Source organism: Dreissena polymorpha, chromosome 1 (assembly GCF_020536995.1).
Source record: "Dreissena polymorpha isolate Duluth1 chromosome 1, UMN_Dpol_1.0, whole genome shotgun sequence".
NCBI lineage: Eukaryota > Metazoa > Mollusca > Bivalvia > Myida > Dreissenidae > Dreissena > Dreissena polymorpha.
Window position 1 is genome coordinate 164,026,919 of NC_068355.1, and position 24,129 is coordinate 164,051,047.

General features: G+C 35.7%; 1 protein-coding gene across 1 annotated transcript in view; it reads right to left on the minus strand.

The window, feature by feature from the left end:
- LOC127858836 (uncharacterized) overlaps positions 1-24,129 on the minus strand; it is a 62,915-nt gene that overhangs the window by 22,966 nt on the left and 15,820 nt on the right. The window contains 5 exon segments of the mRNA XM_052396159.1: positions 1,040-1,201; positions 1,723-1,835; positions 18,615-18,804; positions 21,363-21,518; positions 22,764-22,972. Of these exon segments, the coding sequence (XP_052252119.1) occupies positions 1,040-1,201; positions 1,723-1,835; positions 18,615-18,804; positions 21,363-21,518; positions 22,764-22,972 (830 nt within the window).

The window sequence follows — 24,129 nt, forward strand, 5'->3', positions numbered from 1 at the left end:
TTTTCCAACTTGAAAATAATAAATTAATAAGTGTTAAATGATTATTGTCCCCTACTGGTGAAACCCGAGGGGACTTATGGTTTGCGCTCTGTCTGTCAGTCAGTCAGTCTGTCTGTCACATTTTTCTGGATCCTGCGATAACTTTAAAAGTTCTTCATATTTGTTCATGAAACTTGAAACATGGATAGATGGCAATATGGAGATCATGCACGTCATTTCATTTTGTTCCTACGTCAAGAATTCTGGTTGCTTTGGCAATAAATAGACTAGAAATATTAACAAATAGACTAGAAATAATGCTGAAAACAGTGGATCCTGCGATAACTTTAAAAGTTTGTCATATTTTTTCATGAAACTTGAAACATGGATAGATGGCAATATGGAGATTATGCATGTCATTTTATTTTGTTCCTACGTCAAGAATTCTGGTTGCTATGGCAACAAATAAAAAAATAAAATAAACAAGAGATGTGTTTGTCAGAAACACAATGCCCCTTAATGCGCTGCGCTTTATTTTGACCTTTGACCTTGAAGGATGACCTTGACCTTTCACCATTCAATATGTGCAGCTCCATGAGATACACATGCATGCCAAATATATCAAGCTATGTTCAATATTTCAAAAGTTATTGCAAAACTTTACCGTAAGGTTAAAGTTTTGGGACAGAATGACAGAATGACGGAATGACAGACAGAAAGAAAGACAGACAGGCCAAAAACAATATACCCCCGATCATTCGATCCGGAGGCATAAAAATCTGACAATGGTGGAGTTTCACCGGTAGGGGACCATATTGCTTGGAAATCTCTTTTTATATTTAAATTTTATTTTAATAACATATATGAAGGCAACTATAATTTAAATGATTTTTTCTTATAATTTAAATTGTATTAAGTCATTTTAAAATAGTTTTTACCAAATCACTAGGCTTTTCAAATTTTTGAAACAAATACCCAAACCCCGAAATTGCAATATTCCAAAATGGCCAGAAAAATGCCTGAGTATACATCTCCTACACTACATGGGCAGCCCACGTACTAGCAACAGTTCCAACGTTGCTGATCTTCTCGTCCTCAAGGTCGTCCCCAAACAGGGTCGGCCTCAGTTTGACCTCCTCAGGCTTGCGGTCGCGATCGTGAACCTCAATCTCCAGTGGTGGACCCATCAGGTACTGCCGAAACTCGGACTTCTCAAATGTACCTGCATCCAAAGTTTGAGATTGGATGAAACATAAGGCCTCCAAAGATGTTACCAAACTAAACTTTGACGATGCCTGAGGCTGGACAGACCATGTATGTCGCCAGTTTTAAGGTGACCAGAGGTGAGCTACCGACAGAGTTATAAAAGATGAATTTAGTTTATATATATTTTTATATATTTTTTAAAATGTAAGTCTTTCAATATTTTATTTAAGCCAAAATAAAAGCCTCTCTCTGGGAAAACTGGGTTTAATGCATGTGTGTAAAGTGTTGTGCGATGTTATCTTGTACTACACATAGGCTTACCAGTGACTAAAATGTATGCCTAAATAGATTTTTGATAAGAAGAGAATTCATTTAAACAAAATAAGTACAATAAGAACGTAAAGTTGCATCCCTGATTAGCCTCTGCGGAATGCACAGGCTAATCTGGGACAACACTTTACACACATGCATTAAGCGCCATTTTCCCAAAACGCAGCTTATATGCATGTATCCTATCAAGTCAAAGTAGCCCGGTACCTGCGAGTATGACGTTGACATCATCCCAGTACACGTTGGGGGCATGGGGCCTCTTCAGCGTGGTGTGGGACTGCAGGTTGAAGAAGGAATACCTGCAGTAAGGGGACAGGCACCTGTGGAAATAAAAAATATATGTGAGCAGGCAGAATGATGTGTGCATGTTCAACGAATAAGTGCATGGTCTGGGCTCTTTTTTCTTCTTTAGCAAGGGCCTTACATAGATCTCTTAAGGAATGTGAATTTCTTTCAAATTATGCAAATTTTCCCAAATTGCATGCTTACTTTGGGCAATTTCTTCCCCTTGTTCAGGTTTGTTGATAATGTTTTCGCAAAAATGGAAGGCTAGGCCCTTTCCCCAAATCAAGAAAAAAGCCCTGATGGCTGACATAATATGTGCATGTGCTATATAATGTGTTAATGTCCAACTTAAAACATTCTTGTCAAATGTAATGTGCGCATGTCCGTAACAAGTCGAGACCTGAAAATAGCACAAAAGGTTGGACAGAAATTGAAACATTTCTCTAAGCATAATAATTAGAGACACATTTAATTTGTTTTGTCAATAGTTTGTACCATTTTCCACTTGACTTAACACTGTAACTCCAATATAATGACAAATTATAAATTAAAGCCACAAAATCGCAGTGCATTCTGAAATGGAAACATAATTTGCTGCAGAAATGGAACCTTGCTTAAAAATCCATAAGGTTCTGATGACATTTAGTTGTCAAAAATATCTGATTAAAACTTGGAGTTTGCAATACAATGATTTTCTGTTCAACTGATTTAGCATGGTAAGTATTGATGACATGTCAATTTGAAAGAGAGAAATTGCTGCAGAAATATGATGGATTTCAATCAATGAATCCTTCACAGCCTCTCCCTGCGGACATGTTCCATGGTGCAGTCAGAATGGAACACTGCCCCACCGGATGTGTGAGATTATGAAAATACGTCAATTTATCAATATTGTGATACACGGCCCAGCAAGGCTTATTATCCGATTGTTGTATTACAAGCCACAAGAAACACCGTCCCAGGAGAGAATATGAGTCGCTTTCTGAGAAAACGGGGCTTAATACTTGTGCGTAAAGTTTCATCCCAGATTAGCCTGTGTAGTCAGCACAGGCTAATCAGGGACGACACTTTCCGCTTTTATGACATTTTTCATTTAAATGAAGTCTCTTCTTAGGAAAAATCCAATTCAGGCGGAAAGTGTCGTCCCTGATTAGCCTGTGCAGACTTCACATGCTAATCTGGGACGAAACTTTCCGCACATGCATTAAGCCCAGTTTTCTCAGAACAAGACACATAATATGTGCCTTGTATCAAGAACATTCTAATTTTTAACTGAACTCGAAGATGAGATTTGAGTTTCTACTCAGCTGAAAATTAAAAGGGCCTTTTCACGTTTTGGTAAATTGACAAAATTGAAAAGAACTGTTTAAGATTTGCAAATTTTTGTTGTAGTAATAATATTTGCGAGCTTATAGTAATACTGAACATATTCAATGTTCTAAAATATCCATTAAATGCATCTTTTGACATTTTGAAAACCTGAAAATTATAAATTGTTAAAAATGCAAAACCATTGAATAATTTGGAGGGTTCTGTTGTAATGGTTATATTTTGTGACATTACGAGGTTTGCTTATATTATGTATTAAATACACCTCTCACTGTATGAGCATTGATGGCCGAGTGGTCTTAGCATTAGACTTTTACTCCAAGGGTCAGTGGTTTGAGCCCAGTTTCGGAATACTTTTTTTCTTTCTTTAATTTTATTCTTGTTTTTTACTAGAGCTATTTAGTTCCGATGTTTACATTTTATCAAAATTACAGTATTTAATGACCAACTTCAGTACATACAAAATCAGTGAAAAGGTCCCCTTTAGAACGTATGAAATCTCATTTATAGAAAAACTGGCCTATTCTTTATCAAACTCATAGTTGAGTCAAACTCAAACCCCAAACGCCCAGTATCACAAACATTCTCAACTGTTGAGTCAAACTCAAACCCCAAACCCCCAGTATCACAAACATTCTCAAATGTTGAGTCAAACTCAAACCCCAAACGCCCAGTATCACAAACATTCTCAACTGTTGAGCTCAACTCAGAAGAGGAGACTTGAGTTTCCACTCAGCTGAGTATTGAGAATGTTGGATAGCTCACAAACACTCTCAACTCTCAGCTCAGAATACAGTCCGACCCCTACTTCCGGTCACCCCTCATCGCCGGTCGCCCCGTTTAGGCGGCCCGTCTGTGCCCGTCTTAGCAGTTACCCCGTTTCTCCTGCCAGCCGCCAGCAATTTTGCATCCCAAATGTTAAATTTCCCCCATATGAGTGGTCACACGCGAGTAAGTCAGTAATGTACATTGGCAAAATTACACCGACGCAACGGTCTGCTGTTTAGGCTCTGTAGTACTGAAGCATGATGTGTGATAAACATTTTGACAGCCAGTTTGCAAATTGCAATTAATTAGTGGCGGATTATCGGGTTATTAGGTTAAAAGCAATATGCGACCGTTTGATCTTGTTGTTTCCGCACGTGCGAATATCACCTATTATTACTGGAATGGGTATGGCGTGACATTGTACATTGGTGCATAATTTTCGTGCGCTTTTGTCGGGACAAAGGAAAAACATGAGGACTTTTTTGATGCTTGAATTTGTAAATGTCTCATTAACATAAACCAATCAAGAGTGTGTTTCCGATTACAAATTATTATTCTCATTTGGGACTTAAATAAAACATTTATATTTGTTTTATATTTACAATGATTTCAATATTAATTTTGATAAAACCCTTTACACGGCAAAAAAATGTTTTTATAATATTATGCATGAAAAGCACGATTACCAGGAGGATTACACCTGGTTGCTATTATCAGTCTCTTAAGTAACTGGCCAAGATTTTATCGTGGAGGAGATCACTGTCGGGACCAATTCGTGCAGTAGGTATTACAAAGCCATACAACTGCAATAAACCAATTAAATTATCAATTGATAGTGACACGGGAGTTATTCACGCATAACTGATTCACAACTGTTTCCATCTTAAGTGCATTGGGGCCATTCAACGCGCATTGTTTAAACAATGAATCATGAGAATGATTCTTTTTCATTGACTTGATTCTGATGATGATGATGATATTGATGATGATTAGAAAGATAAATAGATTTTTTTTTTGAATGCAAATGTTGTTTTATAGCTGATTTTAGAAAGGAAGAAATAAAATTAGTTTAGGTCTATACATTGTTTAGTACATGAACACATATTTACCATTTTGTTTATACAAAAATTGAACAGTTGGCCATGCACTCATCAACTCCAGACTTCTTATGACCCAACCTCCCCTTAAGAGGCCAACCCACTTAAGCATCCAATTTGGTCGTTTCCCTTGACTGGCTGCTTAAGAGGGGTTGTACTGTATGCACCTGTTCCTCCTCAAACTCAGTGTTTACTCCCACTCAAAACTCAAAAAACTGTTGCGAACACCAAAATGAGCACACAGAAGTTTTGAGTTTGAATATTTACTTAAGTCTGTTTGTGATAAAAGGCCTATAACACATTTAGCCCGTCTACAATTTAATTGGTTCTGTTGAAGACCTGAAAACATTTTGCTTGCTTAACCCTTTACCCTTAGATACCCTTATTTTGACAAATTTGTAGTCCCTTAGAAATTTAAATTTAATTAAAGACTTTTCTTACAACATTCAAGTTTTAAAGGCTTCTTTCCAACCCTAAGATACTGATGAGCAGCAAACAGCATTAAACCTGAACAGACTGCGAGTTACTCGCAGGCTGTGCTGGTTTTATGCTGTATGCATATAGCCATTTTTGCTTTGCTTGAGTGGGAAAGGGTTGAGACTGTGCATATATAATTTACTAAATCAAATTAAGATTTAAACTGCATTTTTAGTATTAAAATGGATACATTGAATTCCAAATGAAAAAAAGTAATGGCACATTCCCTAACATATAAATTCACAACATTGAAAAAATGAATACCATCATATTAGTAATGAACTAGCTCCACTTGTTATATACCGCAATCTTAAGGAAATAATTCAAACTCATGTATAATTCCCACCCCGAAAGTTCCAACAAAGTTTGCAAACAAAATACAAGTCTGAAAATAATGTTTATTCAAAAAAATTCTGGTCATAATACTTTTGTATGTATGCACTCAATCAATACCATTTTTACGTTTTAATAAATTGAACTTGAAGCTGGTCATGCTGTTATTTTTAGCAACATATTGTTAATTAACATATTAATTTTCCATATATTAAATGAATAAAAATAATATTTTACCTGAGTAAGTAACAATCAGAGTCATAAATTTCTTCTGAAATAATTGACATTATTATAATGGTTTGGGCATTATTAACTGAAATCACAGAACACATGTAATTATTGGATATAACAAACTTACCTCATCGAGTGCAAAAAATACTAGTTCCCTCCATGAAAACCCTGCAAGGTCCCACACCCATCATGTACCCCACCATACCCTACCCCAAAATACCCTAACTTTCTCCCACCCCACCTCCTTATTGGCCAAGCAAAGAATTGACTCCACCAACTTCAATCTCTCAATCTATATCCCGGCAACAAGTTTCTGAGAAAATTACTTTTTCAAGAGCTTATACCAAATCTCCCAATATCAGAAACGAAATTCAGGACCCTGGAGAAATTGGATTTGCATATTGACATGTTTCAAACTGCTGCCGTTCACACAAAATTGATTGTTTCATCAACAGCAAAAAAGTGGTTGTTTGCGCCAGAAGATTTGAAAGGCGCTCTTGGAAAACAGGGCTTAATGCATGTGCATAGTGTCCTCCCAGATAAGCCTGTTCAGTCAGCACAGGCTAATCAAGGACAACACTTTCCCTGTTATGGTATTTTTTGTTAAAATGAAGTATCTCCTTAGAGAAAATCTACTTTATGCAGAAAGTGTCGTTCCTAGCTATCCTGTGTAGACTGCACAGGCTCATCTGGGATGACACTTTATGCACATGCATTAGGCCCCATTTTCCCAGACTGCGGCTCAGTTACAGATGAAAGCTCATGGTGTGAGGAGACATACAGTGAAAAGACAGTCTTCATAGGGGGTATTTCCTTATTTAAATCAATTGATATTAGTTACATAATTTAATTATATTGCCAGTGTTTTTTCACCATTTTGGGACTGAGGCCCTTTCAAACAGCAAGAAATGTGACATTTTAACTAATCTTGGGGATTTGGTGTTGTTGTTTTTTGCTTTAACATACTTGAAACTTGAGAATAAAAGTGTTTTCAATATTGTATAAAGTCAGTTTCAACTCATACAGCTAAATAGGGAGATGAACTAAAATTTGAGATGTATTTAGAAAAAAAATGTTTAAAAAAATGGAAACCTTAAATTGGGAATTTGAGCCAGTCAGTTAAAGTATATACTTGTGTAAGTGTTGTATCTTCCTAACAATTCTATGTAAGCTACATTAGTTTCGCACTCAACCCTCAAATTACTGATTACTGATAGAAAAAATAAGTTTTATTACAGGCCCACTCAAATGCTTATGCAGTTTATCCTGTATTTATATTTGAACAACTCATCTTAATGTAAAACACAGTAGAGTATTAAAAACTTGTTGCTTTTCTGAACACAACCAATCAAACAAAGACTAAATTACTGGAAAAAAAGAAGAATGTTAGTATGAAAGTATTCTGCAATTTTCTGCAGGGAAGATGAAGTTACCCCCCCAACAAATAAGATTCCTTGAAGGTCAATATTTTATATTGGCCTATTCCCTGACACTGTGACAAGCTGGTTTGGCGTGTGGATTGATTGAAACAATTATTTAGACAACTATTTATTCTGGAGAAGTAATCCAACTGTGTGTGGGATATCACCACGTTTATTACAGCACGCAAGGAATTGGACTGGAATGTATGTTTTCTGTGATACAACATCATTTCATATGAATCAAGGATGAGACACATCATGCAAAATTGGGTCTTATGCCACGGGCATCCATTGGAGCATCTAGTCAGGAGCGTATAAAATCAAGCAAGGTTTGGTGGTCTCATAAGCCAATATAATTGCTCAAGACCAGACTGGACAAATGCGTAGGCTGGTCTGGAGCTACCCTGGCAGCGTATGGCACAAGACCCATTTTGGCATGTTGTGGCCCATATTATTGATATGAGGCAGTATTTGGTATTTTAATGTTTCAGTTAAACATTCAAGTAAAAAACGGTACTCTAAAATTTGATAAGAGTTTAAAACTAAGTATCATGTGCATTTTTTGGCAGCAGATTTCCAACCCTCATAGCCCCTCTAAATGTCAAAATAAATATACTTTGGTACAAGCTGCAGAAAATACAATCCGAACTTTTACAACTTGAATCAACAATTTTGTTCAACTAAAAATTACACATGAAGAGAAAACGCTGGAACCATTTTTGTTACTACCTAAGTAGATTGTTTTACTGAATGCACGGACCCTGAAAACACGCCCCGAGAAAAAGCAACAAAACACGAGAGAGAACTAAAATTCTATGGCTTATACTGCAATATGATACTGCATGCAACATATCAATCCAGATCAATTATAGTCTCCCACAAATGGCCAATATAGATTTTCAATAATTGGTAACATTTATGAGATATTGTTGTACGTGGTCAATAATGACAAGGCATAGGAAATCTGTCAGTGTTTTGCATAGTTATCATGCACACTGATCATGTTTTTATCATTTCTAACTGTAACTGTAGCAGGGTTCGGTATAAGGAGAACTTATACCGCCTTGCTTTATGAGCTGGCTTTTATAATGACGCAGTAGTGTTTGTCTGATTTGGAAGCTGAAGGTCCTGGGTTCAATCCCAATTGATATTTTTCTGGATAGGTAACATTACTATCCTCACAATTATTTCATAATTTTTATTGGTAAAAAAAGTAGAAACAAGAGATGTGTTTGTCAGAAACACAATGCCCCCTATTGCGCCGCTTTGAAGCCATAAATTAGACCTTTGACCTTGAAGGATGACCTTGACCTTTCACCACTCAAAATGTGCAGCTCCGAGAGATACACATGCATGCCAAATATCAAGTTGCTATGTTCAATATTAAAAAAGTTATGACCAAACTTCAACGAACGTTAAAGTTTTAAGAAATTACAAGATATGTGTTTGTCAGAAACACTATCCCCTTTTTCGCCGCTTTGAAGCTATATATTTGACCTTTGACGTTGAAGGATGACCTTGACCTTTCACCACTCAAAATGTGAAGCTCCATGAGATACACATGCATGCCAAATATCAAGTTGCTATGTTAAATATTGAAAAAGTTATGGCAAATGACAATAGCTCGGGTTTTGTCCGAAAACAGCCGAGCTAAAAATGTGTTTGTCAGAAACACTATGTCCCCTTCTGCGCCGCTTTGATTTTTTTTTTGACCTTTGACCTTGAAGGATGACCTTGACCTTTCATCACTCAAAATGTGTGGCTCCATGAGATATACATGCATGCCAAATATCAAGTTGGTATCTTTAATATTGCCAAAGTATTCATAAAATGAGTGATTTTGGCCACATATACTTGACCTCTGACCTTGAAGGATGACCTTGAACTTTCACCACTCAAAATGTGCAGCTCCATGAGATACACATGCATGCCAAATATCAAGTTGGTATCTTCAATATTGCCAAAGTATTCATAAAATGAGTGATTTTGGCCACATATATTTGACCTCTGACCTTGAAGGATGACCTTGACCTTTCACCACTCAAAATGTGCGGCTCCATGAGATACACATGCATGCCAAATATCAAGTTGCTATCTTCAATATTGCAAAAGTATTCATAAAATGAGCGATTTTGGCCACATATATTTGACCTCTGACCTTGAAGGATGACCTTGACCTTTCACCACTCAAAATGTGCAACGCCTAAGATACACATGCATGCCAAATATCAAGTTGCTATCTTGAATATTGAAAAAGTTATTGCAAATGTTAAAGTTGGAGCAAACAGACCAACAGACCAACGTACAGACCAACAGACAAGGCAAAAACAATACAGTGGAAACCCTCTAAACCGGATCCTCTCTAAACCGGACACATGGTCCGGTCCTATTTTTTTCCTTATAAAACCATGTGTAAAATATCTCCTCTAGACCGGAATCCCCTCAATTCCAAATACCGGTCATTCTTTGGATCAAAATTGGGTAAATCCATACGTAATTGTACCTCTCTAAACCGCTCAAGGCCGGTTTTTTGCACCTCAGACCTAGTGTCAAAAAGTTGTGAATAGCGGATTAAAGACGCGTGAAATTAATAAAGGTGGTCGAAAAATGTGCAGATTGTAAAAATCGCAAAACAATTTAAAGATACTTGTCATGTGATGTACATATCGCTCAAAAGATGTGATAATACTGATGATAATTACTGATAACAAACATAGAGTTCTAAAGTGTGTTTTGTTTTTGATATATATTGATATTTAATTTTGTGATGTTTATTACAATTGCTCATATTGTGGGCTTAGCGCAAAACGGTTGTAACTTACTTTTTTACCAAAAATCATATTTTTTCATTTTTCAAGTTTTTTTTTTACTTTACACATCCTAAATAGATATTAAGATTATATTCTGAAAATTTACCCATGAAAACATGTATTTGGCTTATGGTTGTATTTAATTTTGGATAATTTTTGTTATGCAAAACAGTTGTATCTCAAGTTACAACCTTTGAGCACAAAAAATTACAAAGTGTACAATGTTGGAAGGGAAGTAACTCATCTTTACATCTTTAGTTTATGACATCATAATTATGACATCACTGTTTGATTTGCTTGCCATGTTGGCCTTGACATTCTAAAGGTTGTTTTAATTTTTGTTTAATTCTCAAGAACATACATAATTACCTTTACATCTTTCTTAAATCATTTAATATTTGTATTGTAATTATTAAAATTCAACAGAGTTTAAGTCAAAACAATTATATCTTATCAGCTTATTTTAATTTAAAAAATAATGAACTTTAATCCTCTTTCTGAATTCAAATACAAACTATTCAAATATAATTGTGATATAAGAAAAATGATAAGACAGAAACTAGAACAAAATGCGATTGATTTTTTTCCTACCTTTTGAGCATCATTATTATACTTGTCTCAGTCTGACATGCTACACACTGGTACCATTGTCTCAGTCTAAATTGCTACATACTGGTATTATTGTCTCAGTCTGACATGTTACATACTGGTTACATTGTCACAGCCAAGCATGCTAAAAGCTTATGTACTGGTATTATTGTAACAGTCTGACAAGCTACGTAGTGATACCATTGTCACAGTCTCACATGCTAGCCACTGGTATAATTTTCACAGTCTGACAAGCTACGTAATGGTATGATTGCCACAGCCGCACATGCTCCACACTGGTATAATTATAACAGTCTGACTTGCTACATACTGGTACCAATTTGTCACAGTCTCACATGCAACATACGGATATAATTGTCACAGTATGATAAGCTACATACTGGTACCATTGTCAAAGTCTGACATGCTATGTACGGGTACTTTTGTCACAGTCGCAGATGCTACGTTCTGGTACCATTGTAACAGTCTCACATGCTACATACTGGTACTATTGTCACAGTTTAGCATGTCATATACTGGTATAATTGTAACAGTCTGACAAGCTACGTAGTGGTACCATTGTCACAGTCTCACATGCTACATACTGGTAAAATTTTCACAGTCTGACAAGCCACATAGTCCTAGGTACCATTGTTAAAGTCCGACATGCTAGATACTGGTACCATTGTCACAGTTGCATATGATTCATACTGGTACCATGGTAACAGTCTGACATGCTACATACTGGTACCATTGTCACAGTCTAGCATGCTATGTACTAGTATAATTGTAACAGTCTGACACGCTACATAGTGTTACCATTTTCACAGTCTCAAATGCTGCTCACTGGTATAATCTCACAGTCTGACAAGCTAAAGAGTGGTACCATCCTCACAGTCTCAAATGCTACCCACTGGTATAATCTCACAGTCTGACAAGCTACATAGTGGTACCATTGTCACAGTCTCAGATGCTACGTAATGGTACCATTGTCTCAGTCTCACATGCTATGTACTGGAAAAATTGTCACAGTCTGACATGCTACATATTGGTACCATTGTCACAGTCTAACATAATACATACTGGTACCATTGTCACAGTCTGACATGCTATGTACTGGTACTATTGTCACAGTCTGACATGCCACATACTGGTACCATTGTCACAGTCGCAGATGCTACGTAATGGTACCATTGTTACAATCTGACATGCTACATACATGGTTACATTGTCACAGTCTAGCATGCTATGTACTGGTATAATTGTAACAGTCTGACACGCTACATAGTGGTACCTTTGTTACAGTCTCACATGTAGCAATGATGCTACCTACTGTATAATTTGCACAGTCTGACAAGCTATATAGTGGTACCATTGTCACAATCTAAGATGCTTCGTACCAGTACCATAGTCACAGTCTCAGATGCTATGTACTGGTACTGTTGTCTTAGCCTCACATGCTATGTACTGTAGTGTTTTATACAGGAAGGAAAAAGGGCGTGGTGCAAAATTTCAAAAAAGGGCACTTTAGCGCGCGACATCCATAAAAAGGGCACACATATATCTGTATAGTGACTTAATAACAAGCTTTGTTACACACAAACATTGTATGTATAGTTTTGAGATTTATTGTTGAATAATTAAACCAACAAAATCCAGAATGTATATTTTATTATGTGTTTTATATTTTCATGTAGTAACAAAAAACAAGATTAAACACCATAGGATATATATCTTATACAAACTATAGCTTTTCAAAGAAGTCTTAGAATACTGTTAAATGAGTTACCCTCTTAAACAATTATTTATATTTAAAACGTTACACACATTGCACAAACAAGTCCTTTATATGCATCTTAAATGGAGATTCACAAACACTAACACTTTGTTGAATAGTCAGAAAGTTCTGCGTAATGTCATTGTTTTCATGACCACGTGTTGTATTGTGTACATTTTATTTCGCAAAAAGTGTAACTAGGAACGGCGCCGTACTGTCTTTTGTTCATTGTCAATTAATTCAATACACGTTAATTGGTCTCCGATATAACTTGTTTTGCTTACAAAGCAATTTGCATCAATTTCTAATTTACGTTTCGTCGAAAGTGGAATGCCAAAATCGGAAAGCGTACGTTGCGACATTCTAAACACGAATGATAAGTGGTACAAGTTCAATATTTTTGTAAAATTCATATCTGTGTTTGCCAATTAACATATTATGACAAGTTACAAACGGGTCATAATGTTCTTAATTGAACCAATGGTGCAGGCCTACTACTGTTACAACAATTAACAACTTTTGGCCAAACAGGGTCCAAGACGGGGTATCAACTTCTTTGCCGACATTCACACGTTATTGTAATCAAAACATCGTGACAATAAACAAGCACGTGCTCCAATTAATCGCGGTCTGCCTAACCGTGAACAGCAAACGTGTTAAGATTGTCGTCTGCTACAATTCATCAACACACATCTACTGTGAGCCTGCGCCAATTGTATTGGATAGGAGGCGGAGCGTTAATTTAATCGACAGCTTTAATATGAGCCTGCGCCAATTGTATTGGATAGGAGGCGGAGCGTTATTTTAATCGACAGCTTTAATATGTCACGGGTTGCTATTTTCGGCGTATGGCCAATTTTCAGGAAGTACAGTGGACGTCATGGGGTTTTGTAATTGGCGTATGGAAACAATTATCGGGCTTAATATACGGCCGTACGCCGCTTAGTGCAAGCCCTGTTTTAAATTAATTTTTATTAACTTAAAACTGTTTTGCATAAAATTGAAATCAAATCAATATTTTACAGATGCAACTGGTGTTTTTTTTTTTTAATTTAATTACGCGTAAAAATAAATGTTTTGATATAACTGAATTATGCATGAAATGCACAATTTCCACGTGAATAACATCAAGGTTTTCATCAAGTCTCCTATGTAACTGACTGCACGATTGTATCCGGACCGATTGGTGTTACAAAGCCACTGAAATTATCGATTGATATTGACACATGGTTATTCACGCATGACGTATTCACAACCTCGCGAATCTTCGCTGATAAAAGTCGGCTTAGAAGCTTGGTTAAGAGGCAATTTAGATGTTATCAATAAGGTCGCGCACGGCGGAAAACAGGGGGGCGGCCTTTGAAAAGGGCAGCGTGGCGCTGATTTGCTTTGAAAGGGGCAGCGAGGCGCTTCAAAAAAGCGGCGTGGCGCCGCGCCACGCTAAAACGGCCTGGATAAAACACTATGTACTGATATAATTGTCACAGTCTGCCATGCTTAATATTGGTACCATTGTCACAGTCTAACATATTACATACCGGTACCATTGTCACGGTCTGACATGCCACATAGTGGTATAATTGTAACAGTCTGACAAGTCATGTTGATGAATGATCTTACTTTTGCTGTTATGCCCAGTTAAAGCGTTTATGGTATCAAATCTTTAGCTATAAATTCTTTTATGTTAAATAACTGCAGACCAAAATGAACAAAGTAACAAGGGAATTATTGTGATGCTAAAATATATTTGAATACAAGTACATACTTAGAAGTCTCAATTCTATTTTCCAAATCTCAATTCTACCTTTTTTAAACAAAATTAACTTGTTCTAGAACTTTCTTTATTGTTAATTTTATCAATTTGCCTATGTTCAACATAGTGTTAAATTCCTTTTTATTCATTAAAAAAAATCAAGTGAATGAACCGTGAAAAAATAATTATATTCTTTATAATTAATTATAGTATTATATATATAAGCATTATAGAAAAATGATGTACATGAACGGCAGGAAATAAGTTAATTAAGTTGGCTTGAGTAAAAATCTTTTAATACTGGAAATATTATTTTTCGCTTCTTTAATTGCATTTGCAGAGACTGCGGTATAAAATCACAAACTTTTTCGCTAATGTATATAAAGGATAAAATAAATACCTCAAAGTTTGAATCTTAGCTGATCATGTAGATCTCTAGAATAGTTTCAGATGAATAAAAAAATCGTTTAAAGATCTCATTTAATTTAATTTATTAAAGTAAACAACAAATTATATTATAAAAAAACGTATATCAATAATGTGTGGAATAATTATGAATACATTTTATACACCATACTTAAATGATTGTATTTGTTCAAAAAAGTGTTTTATGATTGTTGAAAGTTTATGGTAACTAATAAGTTTTGCTTTCTTTTACTAATGATGAAAAATAAAGAGTATATGATGAGATACTTCCATTTAACACACAAATAAATATTAAAATCTGCCAAAATTAAAAATGGAAAACAGTTGTAACTTGAGTTACTTCCCTATTGCATAAAAATAATAAATGAAATTTTCAAAAATTTCAGGTGGAAAATGGTTGTAACTTGAACGTGTTCAAATATCTCTTTCCATAATTATTCTACAGATTGGAAATTAGTCTTTTAACACTGCTTGGAACTAACCAAATATATGCTTTTTTAATAAAATCCAGCAAGAATTTTTTTTTTAATTGGGCAGTTTTTTGTCTCTCCTGTAAAATTTCCAAAAATGGAGTTACAACCGTTTTGCGCTAAGCCCATAGTGTCATGTAAAATGGTGATTTGCAGAGTTCTTGAAGCAGTTGCATTTAGATATTCATTTAGATTTTCAAATTTGTAATTAAGATAACTAAGACTAAAAATGTCCGAACCTCCTACAAGCCATGGCGTTTGGACTTGTGTCTAGAAGACAAAATCAAACTGATAAAAGAGTCACAGATGTTGCCAAAACCTACACTCAAGACGCGGTCAAAGAAATATCGGGTAGGAAAGTCGACAATCTGGGATATCGTGTGAAAAAAAGTCGGCATACATGCTTTTCAGTATGAAAAGGAAATAAATTCACCTAACACATGCATGCATGTATAAAATTGTTTGTTTTTCAGGGTGCACTGTTTGATCTATGTTGTGACAGATATTGCTTTCGAATCAACAGTGTTTTTCTTGTGATGCAATATGAATGAATGTTATATATAAATACACTATGACTATTTGCTGAGTGTTTTTTTCCACAATAGGCTATGTAATTGACCGTCTGAAAGTAAAATAAGTCAATGTCCCCTCTAAACCGGAATCCTCTCTAAACTGGAATTTCCACTCGGTCCCGTGATTGTCCGGTTTATAGGGGTTCCACTGTATGTCCCCACTATAGTGGGTGGGGGACATAAAAATACAATGATGTTTGACCTTTGACCTTGAAGGATGTTCTTGACCTTGACTTTTCACCACTCAAATGTGCAGCTCCATGAGATACACATGCATGCCAAATATGAAGTTGCTATCTTCAATATTGCAAAAGTTATAAAACTTTAACCAAGGTAAAAGTTTTGGGACACACACATACAATGACTGTCTGACACAATGACAGACAGGCAAAAAACAATATACCCCCGATCTTTCAATCCGGGGGCATACAAAAAATTGCTAATTGTGTCAGTTTGTCAGACATGTTTGACACACCATCTTTGTAGCTTCAGCTGTAAAACTTTGAGTTAGCAAATTTACAGAATTTACTATAAATAAAGAAAACAATCAACTGTTCGTATAAAGTTTTCATGATAATTACCCTAATAAAACAATTCTCATCATAACTTATTTAAATTATTTTATTCAATGCATTTTTATTCTGAAATGATGTCAATCAAAAGGCTATATTTCATTCACTAATATAACAAAATTATTAAGCTCAACCTTCATGATTATTTATCACAACCTGTACCTGTTCAATCATAAATGAGATGTGCTCTGTGCAAATGTTGTTTAATGCATATGCGTTAAGTGTTGTCAGTCCCAGATTAGCCTGTGAAGACCATACAGGCTAATCAGGGTCAACACTTTCCACCTAAACTGGATTTTTGAAATGGACAGACAAATACCATTGATGATTCTTAAGCCTCAACTTCTGTGGAAAATGGGAGGGGGGGGGGGCGCATAAAACATAAAAGCAACACAAATACAATGATATTCATGCCAGTACAAACTTACTGTAGACAACAAACAAACGCCTCAAAAATTGTGACACAGACAACAAATCTCAGTGAATAACTTTAATACTTACACCAGAAACAACAAACCAAGCAATTATGGCCCGAAAAGGTCAAACACTGGAAATACGGGCTGGCAAAGAAACTTGAAAGACATTCTACATTAAGAGATTTAGTTTAAAAAAAGGTGATATTCTAAATCCTCTGTGGAGTCTGGACCACACATGATGTGAGCACCAATACTACATTAAAAGTAATTCCAGAAACATGTTTGACTAATAGCAATCATTACAACACAACAAAGTGTTTAATGGAGAAAATATAATGGTACAACTTTTCCATGACAATAAAGAGTTTTATAAAGTTCAGTGTTTTATTTCACCATTTGGGAAATAGGTCTGGATCCCTTTGGATTGGAAAAAATCACGGCATTTTGACTGAACATTGGGAAATAAGTGTTGATGTTTTTGTCTATTAACTATGGTTCAACTTAGAGAGCTGATGGGTACTAGATGTTAAATGTTGAGATCTACAAAAATAGTTTTTGTTGTTGTTGGAAACCTTCAATTGGGAATTTTTAGGTCCCTTTTGGGAAAAATATATACTTTTTCCATTGGGACCCAAATTTGAACTAACAACACAATGGATCTTCGTCACATAGTAATGCAAAAGTGAACCCTGCAATAAATACAACAGCTCTTTGAATGATCCAAGAAATTGTAACATCATTTGTGAACAAACATCATAATACAAGTGACATAGAACTCACCACTGTTCATCAAAAATGTACAGCAACACCAAGGAACTTTAAAAAAAGTTCTGTTTCCAGTAAAAACCATAAAATTATTATTGTAAATATTGTATACACACAAACTCATAGTCTTAAGCTGTACAAATTACCTTTGGGCTAATAAATTACCTTTGGGCTAATAAATTACCTTTGGGCAAAGCAAAAAGGGTACAATAAAACTGTATTTGGCAAAGTATTACAAAAAATTTATAATTATTTTTAGGATTGTACTCAAAAAACATTTTTGTCTTCAATTGTAAAAACAACACATGCTTTTTTCAGATATTTTTGGAAATTAAAACATGCCTCATTTCGAAAAGGTTTTAAAATTGAAAGCAGTTATTCAAGTTGTTTGCCTCTGTAAAAACTAAACATGAAGCTTGATGCTCAAGGGAAAAAACTTTCTTTTAATCAAGTAAAGTGTGGCTTAACTCTGACATTGACCCTCACTTTCTATTTTTGTCAGGAGTGCATAGAAACAAATGAGCCTGACTCTGAGAAAATGGGCTTAATTACACACTTGTATTTTATAAGGGACGAGACTTTCTGCATTAATGGATTTTTTTATTTAAAGGAAGTCTCTTCTAAACAAAATCCAGTCTAGGTGGAGAGTGTAGTCACTGATAAGCCTGTGAAGACAGCATAGGCTAATCTGGGACCCCACTTTACGCACATGCATTAAGCCCCATTTTCCCAGAGTGCGGCCCATATACCTCTTGTTTGTAACATGTTAATTGTACTCTTTTCCAACTGATCTCTAACTTTTTTACAAATCTTCTACCTAATGTTTTTCTTATCTAGAAACTCCAGCATGGAACAAAACTTAAATAAGTTTCAAAGATTCTTGTCTTCTAATCCATTAATTAAATTATGTTTTTAATATGCACGTGACTATTATTATGCATTTCTCTGAATTAATAAATATGTTTAAATTAACTTTTTACACACATTTTAAACACATATCTGTACTTACTTGTTCTTTAGCGCGTCATGTGACAGAGGCGTACTAGGCATATTGTTGGCGGCCTGTATCTTGATGATCATGGGGTTGAGTTCGGCACGCTGGGACTCGTTCAGCAGGGGCTTGTTGAGGGTCAGGGTGATGAACATGTCCTCCAGGCCCGGGACAGGGCTCTCCAAACGATTGGTCACACTGCTCATGCCTGACATGGGAATTAATGTATTAATGCATGTGCGTGAAATGTTGCCCCAGATTAGCCTGTGCAGTCTGCACTGGCTAATCAGGAACAACACTTTTTTCTTTTTTTTTTCTTTCAAAAAAGTCTATTCCTAGTGAAAATCCTGTTTAGTCGGAACTTTTTCCCCTATTAGCCTGTGTGTTAATGCACATGCTAATCTGGGATGACATTTAAAGCACATGGGCTCTCTAGACAATTGGTCCGACTGCTTTTGCCTGACATGGGAATGAGATACCGTTAATATTTTTTTGGCCAAATTTGGACAGAAAAATCAGACCCATTCCAAATCTCATACAGCATATATTTTCCAAACTGACAGCCTTAGCTTTGCAATTTAAAGTTTTCAAAACAATAATATATTTTTTAAATAATTTGTTTATAAATAGCAACATTAAATTCATCTACCTATCCAGCTATATAAGTTAAACCTAAGTAAGCAAATAGAAAACACTTATTCTCACTTAAAAAGTATTTATAAGCAAACAAACCATTTTTCCCAATCCAAAAGGCCATAGCCCCAACCCCCAAATGGTGAAAAAAGTGTTTATCATGAAGAACAATAAGGGATTTCTTTTTAAAGAAATATCTTTAAAAAGATATACGGCGTTGATGTTGTGATGTTTGCAACCAGTGAAAGGAGATGGAATGAAGCGACCATGTATTTTAATGAAGGGTGTGAGTGATTATAAGATAATATATTTTAATGTATTAATAAATAAAAATGAAGAACAAGAAGAGGTGAAATTGTATGTTTTATTGTTAATAAGTATTGCAATGACTAGGTTTTCATAATTGAACGAGTAATACATTAGTTTCAATAGGAAAAGAAAACATATTCGCCACTGAAATACTATGAACATAATGTTGGAATGAAATAAAAGATAATGTGTTATAATGTGTACAGATGTTAGTAGAATGTAACCATAAAAGACTCAATATTGCAAGCATCATAGTGATATGAATTTTTTGCAGAAAAACAGAACTTTATATAAAAAATGAACAAAACAAAGTACAAAGAAACATATTTACACTAATAAACACAAATATGGATTATAATAAATCAAAGACAGATATATTTCCAACACCTATGTATTTCCTAAGTATTGCGGGCTACCGCCCCCAAACCCCCGCTTTGTCGATAGTGGTAAACAACTGCGTACCGGTAAAGTGCAATCTAGCCTGTTTTTGTAGTGTTTAGTGTGGCCGCTACGGCATGTAAACAATAGATTCTTTTAATTGAAGAGACATGTGATTAATGCTATACTGCTTCGTAAATTAAGGAGAAACGTTTGGATGTAAAGTTTAGAGGATGTTTTGTATCATGACAGTTTTTAATTTATTGTAATTTACATGTATTTTACAATATATTCATATTTCAGTTCAAATGATATGCATCCAATGTTTTAGTCTGGGAACCAGACTACCAATGTTTACGGTGATTTTTTTATTATTAACCAATGCACAATTCGGGTTTATTCATTTCGGACCTATCATGAATGAAGGTCATCTAAGGTCAAAAGTGACATTAAACAGCTACGCCAAAAAATCTAAGCTTTATTGCGGAGAGATTTACTGAAATGTTCCAGCCAATCAAGTGTTTGATTGAAGTAAACATGAAATATACTCTCATAAAGTCTGAGAGGAACTAGATGTGTCACAGACACTAGTTTACTCATGACACATGGTCAGACACAAACCAATCAACCAGTCAATGAAGACGTACTGACCGATGGACAAGTGCAGTGCTTAATGCCTCCAACTTTGTGGGAATAAAAATGCAACCGAATAAGTAAAGCTGACAAAAATAAGTTTTAATATGACAATTTCTTGAAATTACACGTTTAATCAAATGAATTTCGCTCTGGAAAAACTCAGCTTAATGCATGTGTGTAAAGTGTTGTCCAAATTAGCCTGTGCAGGCGACACTAAGTTAAATGCATGTGTGTAAAGTGTTGTCCAAATTAGCCTGTGCAGACAACACTAAGCTAAATGCATGTGTGTAAAGTGTGGTCTAAATTAGCCTGTGCAGACGACACTAAGCTAAATGCATGTGTGTAAAGTGTTGTCCAAATTAGCCTGTGCAGACAACACTAAGCTAAATGCATGTGTGTAAAGTGTTGTCCAAATTAGCCTGTGCAGACAACACTAAGCTAAATGCATGTGTGTAAAGTGTTGTCCAAATTAGCCTGTGCAGACAACACTAAGCTAAATGCATGTGTGTAAAGTGTTGTCCAAATTAGCCTGTGCAGACGACACTAAGCTAAATGCATGTGTGTAAAGTGTTGTCTAAATTAGCCTGTGCAGACGACACTTTCTACCTAAACAGGATTTTGCTAAGAGGCTTCCTTTAAACTCAAAATACCATAAAAAGAAAATTGTCTCTTATAAGCCTATGTGGACTGCACAGGCTAATCTGTGACAAAACCTTTATACACATGCATTTAGCCTTGTTTGTCAGAGCAAGGCACAAATATTAGTCAAATCTGAAAGGGAGAAACAGTCCCTTAAGTCCATATACCCACCTGAGAATAATACAGCCATTCGTATGGGTATCATACTGATGCCATACTTCTTAATGTTCTCGGCAGCCATCTGGGCCGCCAGCTCGGCACGTCTATTACGCCTAGGGCGCGGCACGTTTGAGCCCTGATTGGATGCCTGGATGGCCTTACTGGAACCTGCAGGGAGGAAAACATAAAACATTGTTCAACTACAATCTTGAATTAAATTATTTTGCTATTTGTTATCTGGGTAATTTTCAATGTTACTGCTTTTCCTAACTCAAAATTTGTTTTGCAAAACTGTCCATACTTTGGCAATACTGTCCATACTTTGCCAAAATTCTTCTATGACCTGTCCAATATAGTGTCCACCTACCAAACTCACATGACTTGGGGAACATGGATTGAACCTGGGTTGCAGAGTTGAAAGTGCATGTACTAACCACTGCGCTAACCAGACAGTCAACTTTTTGGGGTTATATTAAAACCAAACTAGTAGTCTATTCATAAAATTTCCAGTTCAACCACAAGATAATGAATTACAGTATGTTAGAATAAAATGAGTCTTGTTCTAGGAAAACAGGGCTAAATGCATATGCATAGTGTTGTCCCAGATTAGACTGTGCAGTTTGCACAGGCTAATCAGGGATAACACTTTCTGCCTTAACTGGATATTTGCTAAAAAGAGACTTGCTTTCAACAATAAATACTGTAAAAGCAAACAGGGTCAGCCCATATTGGCCTGTGCAAACTGAAGGGAATTTTCTCAGAAATGTGTGGATAATTGGGAAATAAGTGTTTCGTACATCTGCACTTCATGATGATGACATATTGTCCCTTTCTATTCAATCCCAGGGCCTTCCATTTTGGGGTGAAAAATCGCAAAATTGAAAAAGAGGAATACATTTCCAAAGTAAGCTTGAAAATTGGGGCAAATTGCATCATTTAAAAGAAATATTTTTAGGAGAAGAGGGATGTCTCTTCGGGGAGGGCCCTATATAAGGCCCTTGCTTAAGAAGAGAAAAAAGCCATGAAGCCTTTAACTATACCCTATTTATCACTTTGTTTGTCTGGGTATAATAGTACCAAACTAGTAGTCCAATTGAATAAAATGAGCCTTATAATGGAAAACAGGGCATAATGCATCTGCAAACATCAGCAAACATCTGCAAATATCAGCAAACATCTGCAAACATCAGCAAACATCAGCAAACATCGGTAGTCTGCAGGCTAATCAGAGACAGCACTTTCTGCAGAGACTGGATTTCCATTTAAAAGACACTTAAAAATAAACATTTCAAACAAGCGGAAAGTGTCTGCCCTAATAAGCCTTGTGGAATGCACAGGCTAATCTGGGACAACACAATTAACACAAGTATTTAGCCCAGTTTTCCCAGAGCTTGGCTAACATCCCCTCAATACCTGAGGATCCTGCAGACTTGGACCCTTGTCTTGCCTTGGAGGTGGTGGGTGTTGTCGCCATATCCGTGCGGGACTTGGAGGTCTGGGACACAGTCCGGGACACGGTACGGGACTTCTTACTGCTAACTTTGCTGGTCCTTGACTCATGACCGCCCAAGGGGGGATCCTCGTCATAGTCCGCCAGCCGACCCAGACGACTGAAGGACGACCTGGGCAAACAGGGGATGGATTAGTTGATAAAGAATAAATGTATGACCAACATTTACATGGCTAATAGAACATCTGATACTCTTTTTTCCTACAGTGATTTTATAGAAGAAAACTTTGGGTTTCATGAAAACTTGCACTTTACACGAATATCAGATGTTACACTGCTACTTCATGGACATATTGGACTACTTTTTTGGCCTTTCACTTGTAAGACTTGTAGACTATTTTACTTTTTAAATAAAGAGTATTTGTTGGATTTGGTGAAAAATGTATTTTAATTCACCTGTGATGGCGCAGCCTCCAGTGAAACAATATTTTTTCTATGATCACGAGTAAATAAAAGTCAATATTAATCCCAATCCAATAAATTTGAAACAATTTGAAACAGTGAATCATTAGTTTAAATTCACTGATATTTCTCTATAAACAACCAAAAAGCATAAAATAAAATGTTTCTGTTGTATTTGCATACGACACTGCATTGAATGCATACAAATTCTAAGAAACAAGCAATATAACAATATTAGCAGAGTTATATATTGCAATTAAGTGTTTCTATTGATAACTTAATGAATATGCGTAAAATACCGTCTCAGATTAGCCTGTGCAGTCTGCACAGGCTTATCAGGGGCAAAACTTTCCACATAGACACAATTTTTGTTTATTAGAGACTTCCCCTAAACGAAAAATTGCAAAAATTTGGAAAGTGTCATTCTTTATCAGCCTGTGTGACTGTGCGAACTGCACAGGCTTATCTGGGGCGATGACACTTTTTGCACATGCATTAAGACCAATGTTCCCAGAATGAGGCTTAGAATGTTATTCGGAAGGACGAATGAATGACACACAAAATCACAACAACAATCATTGAAACATTACAAAAGGTCTTTGGTTATTCATTGACTTTATATGAATTATTTGTTTAAAACATAAGACAAACTATTACTAATACAAATATAAATATTGATCCCACATAAAATGGCTTTTCACAGGAGATTTTTGCATTCAGCCTTATGCAAATAGCTCTTATATACTGTTAAATAATTATCATTCATGGGATAATTTGAGTCGTGTTCTAAGAAATCTGGGCATAATGCATGTCCGTAAAAAGTCGTTTCAGATTAGGGACAACACTTTCCGCTTTTATGACATTTTT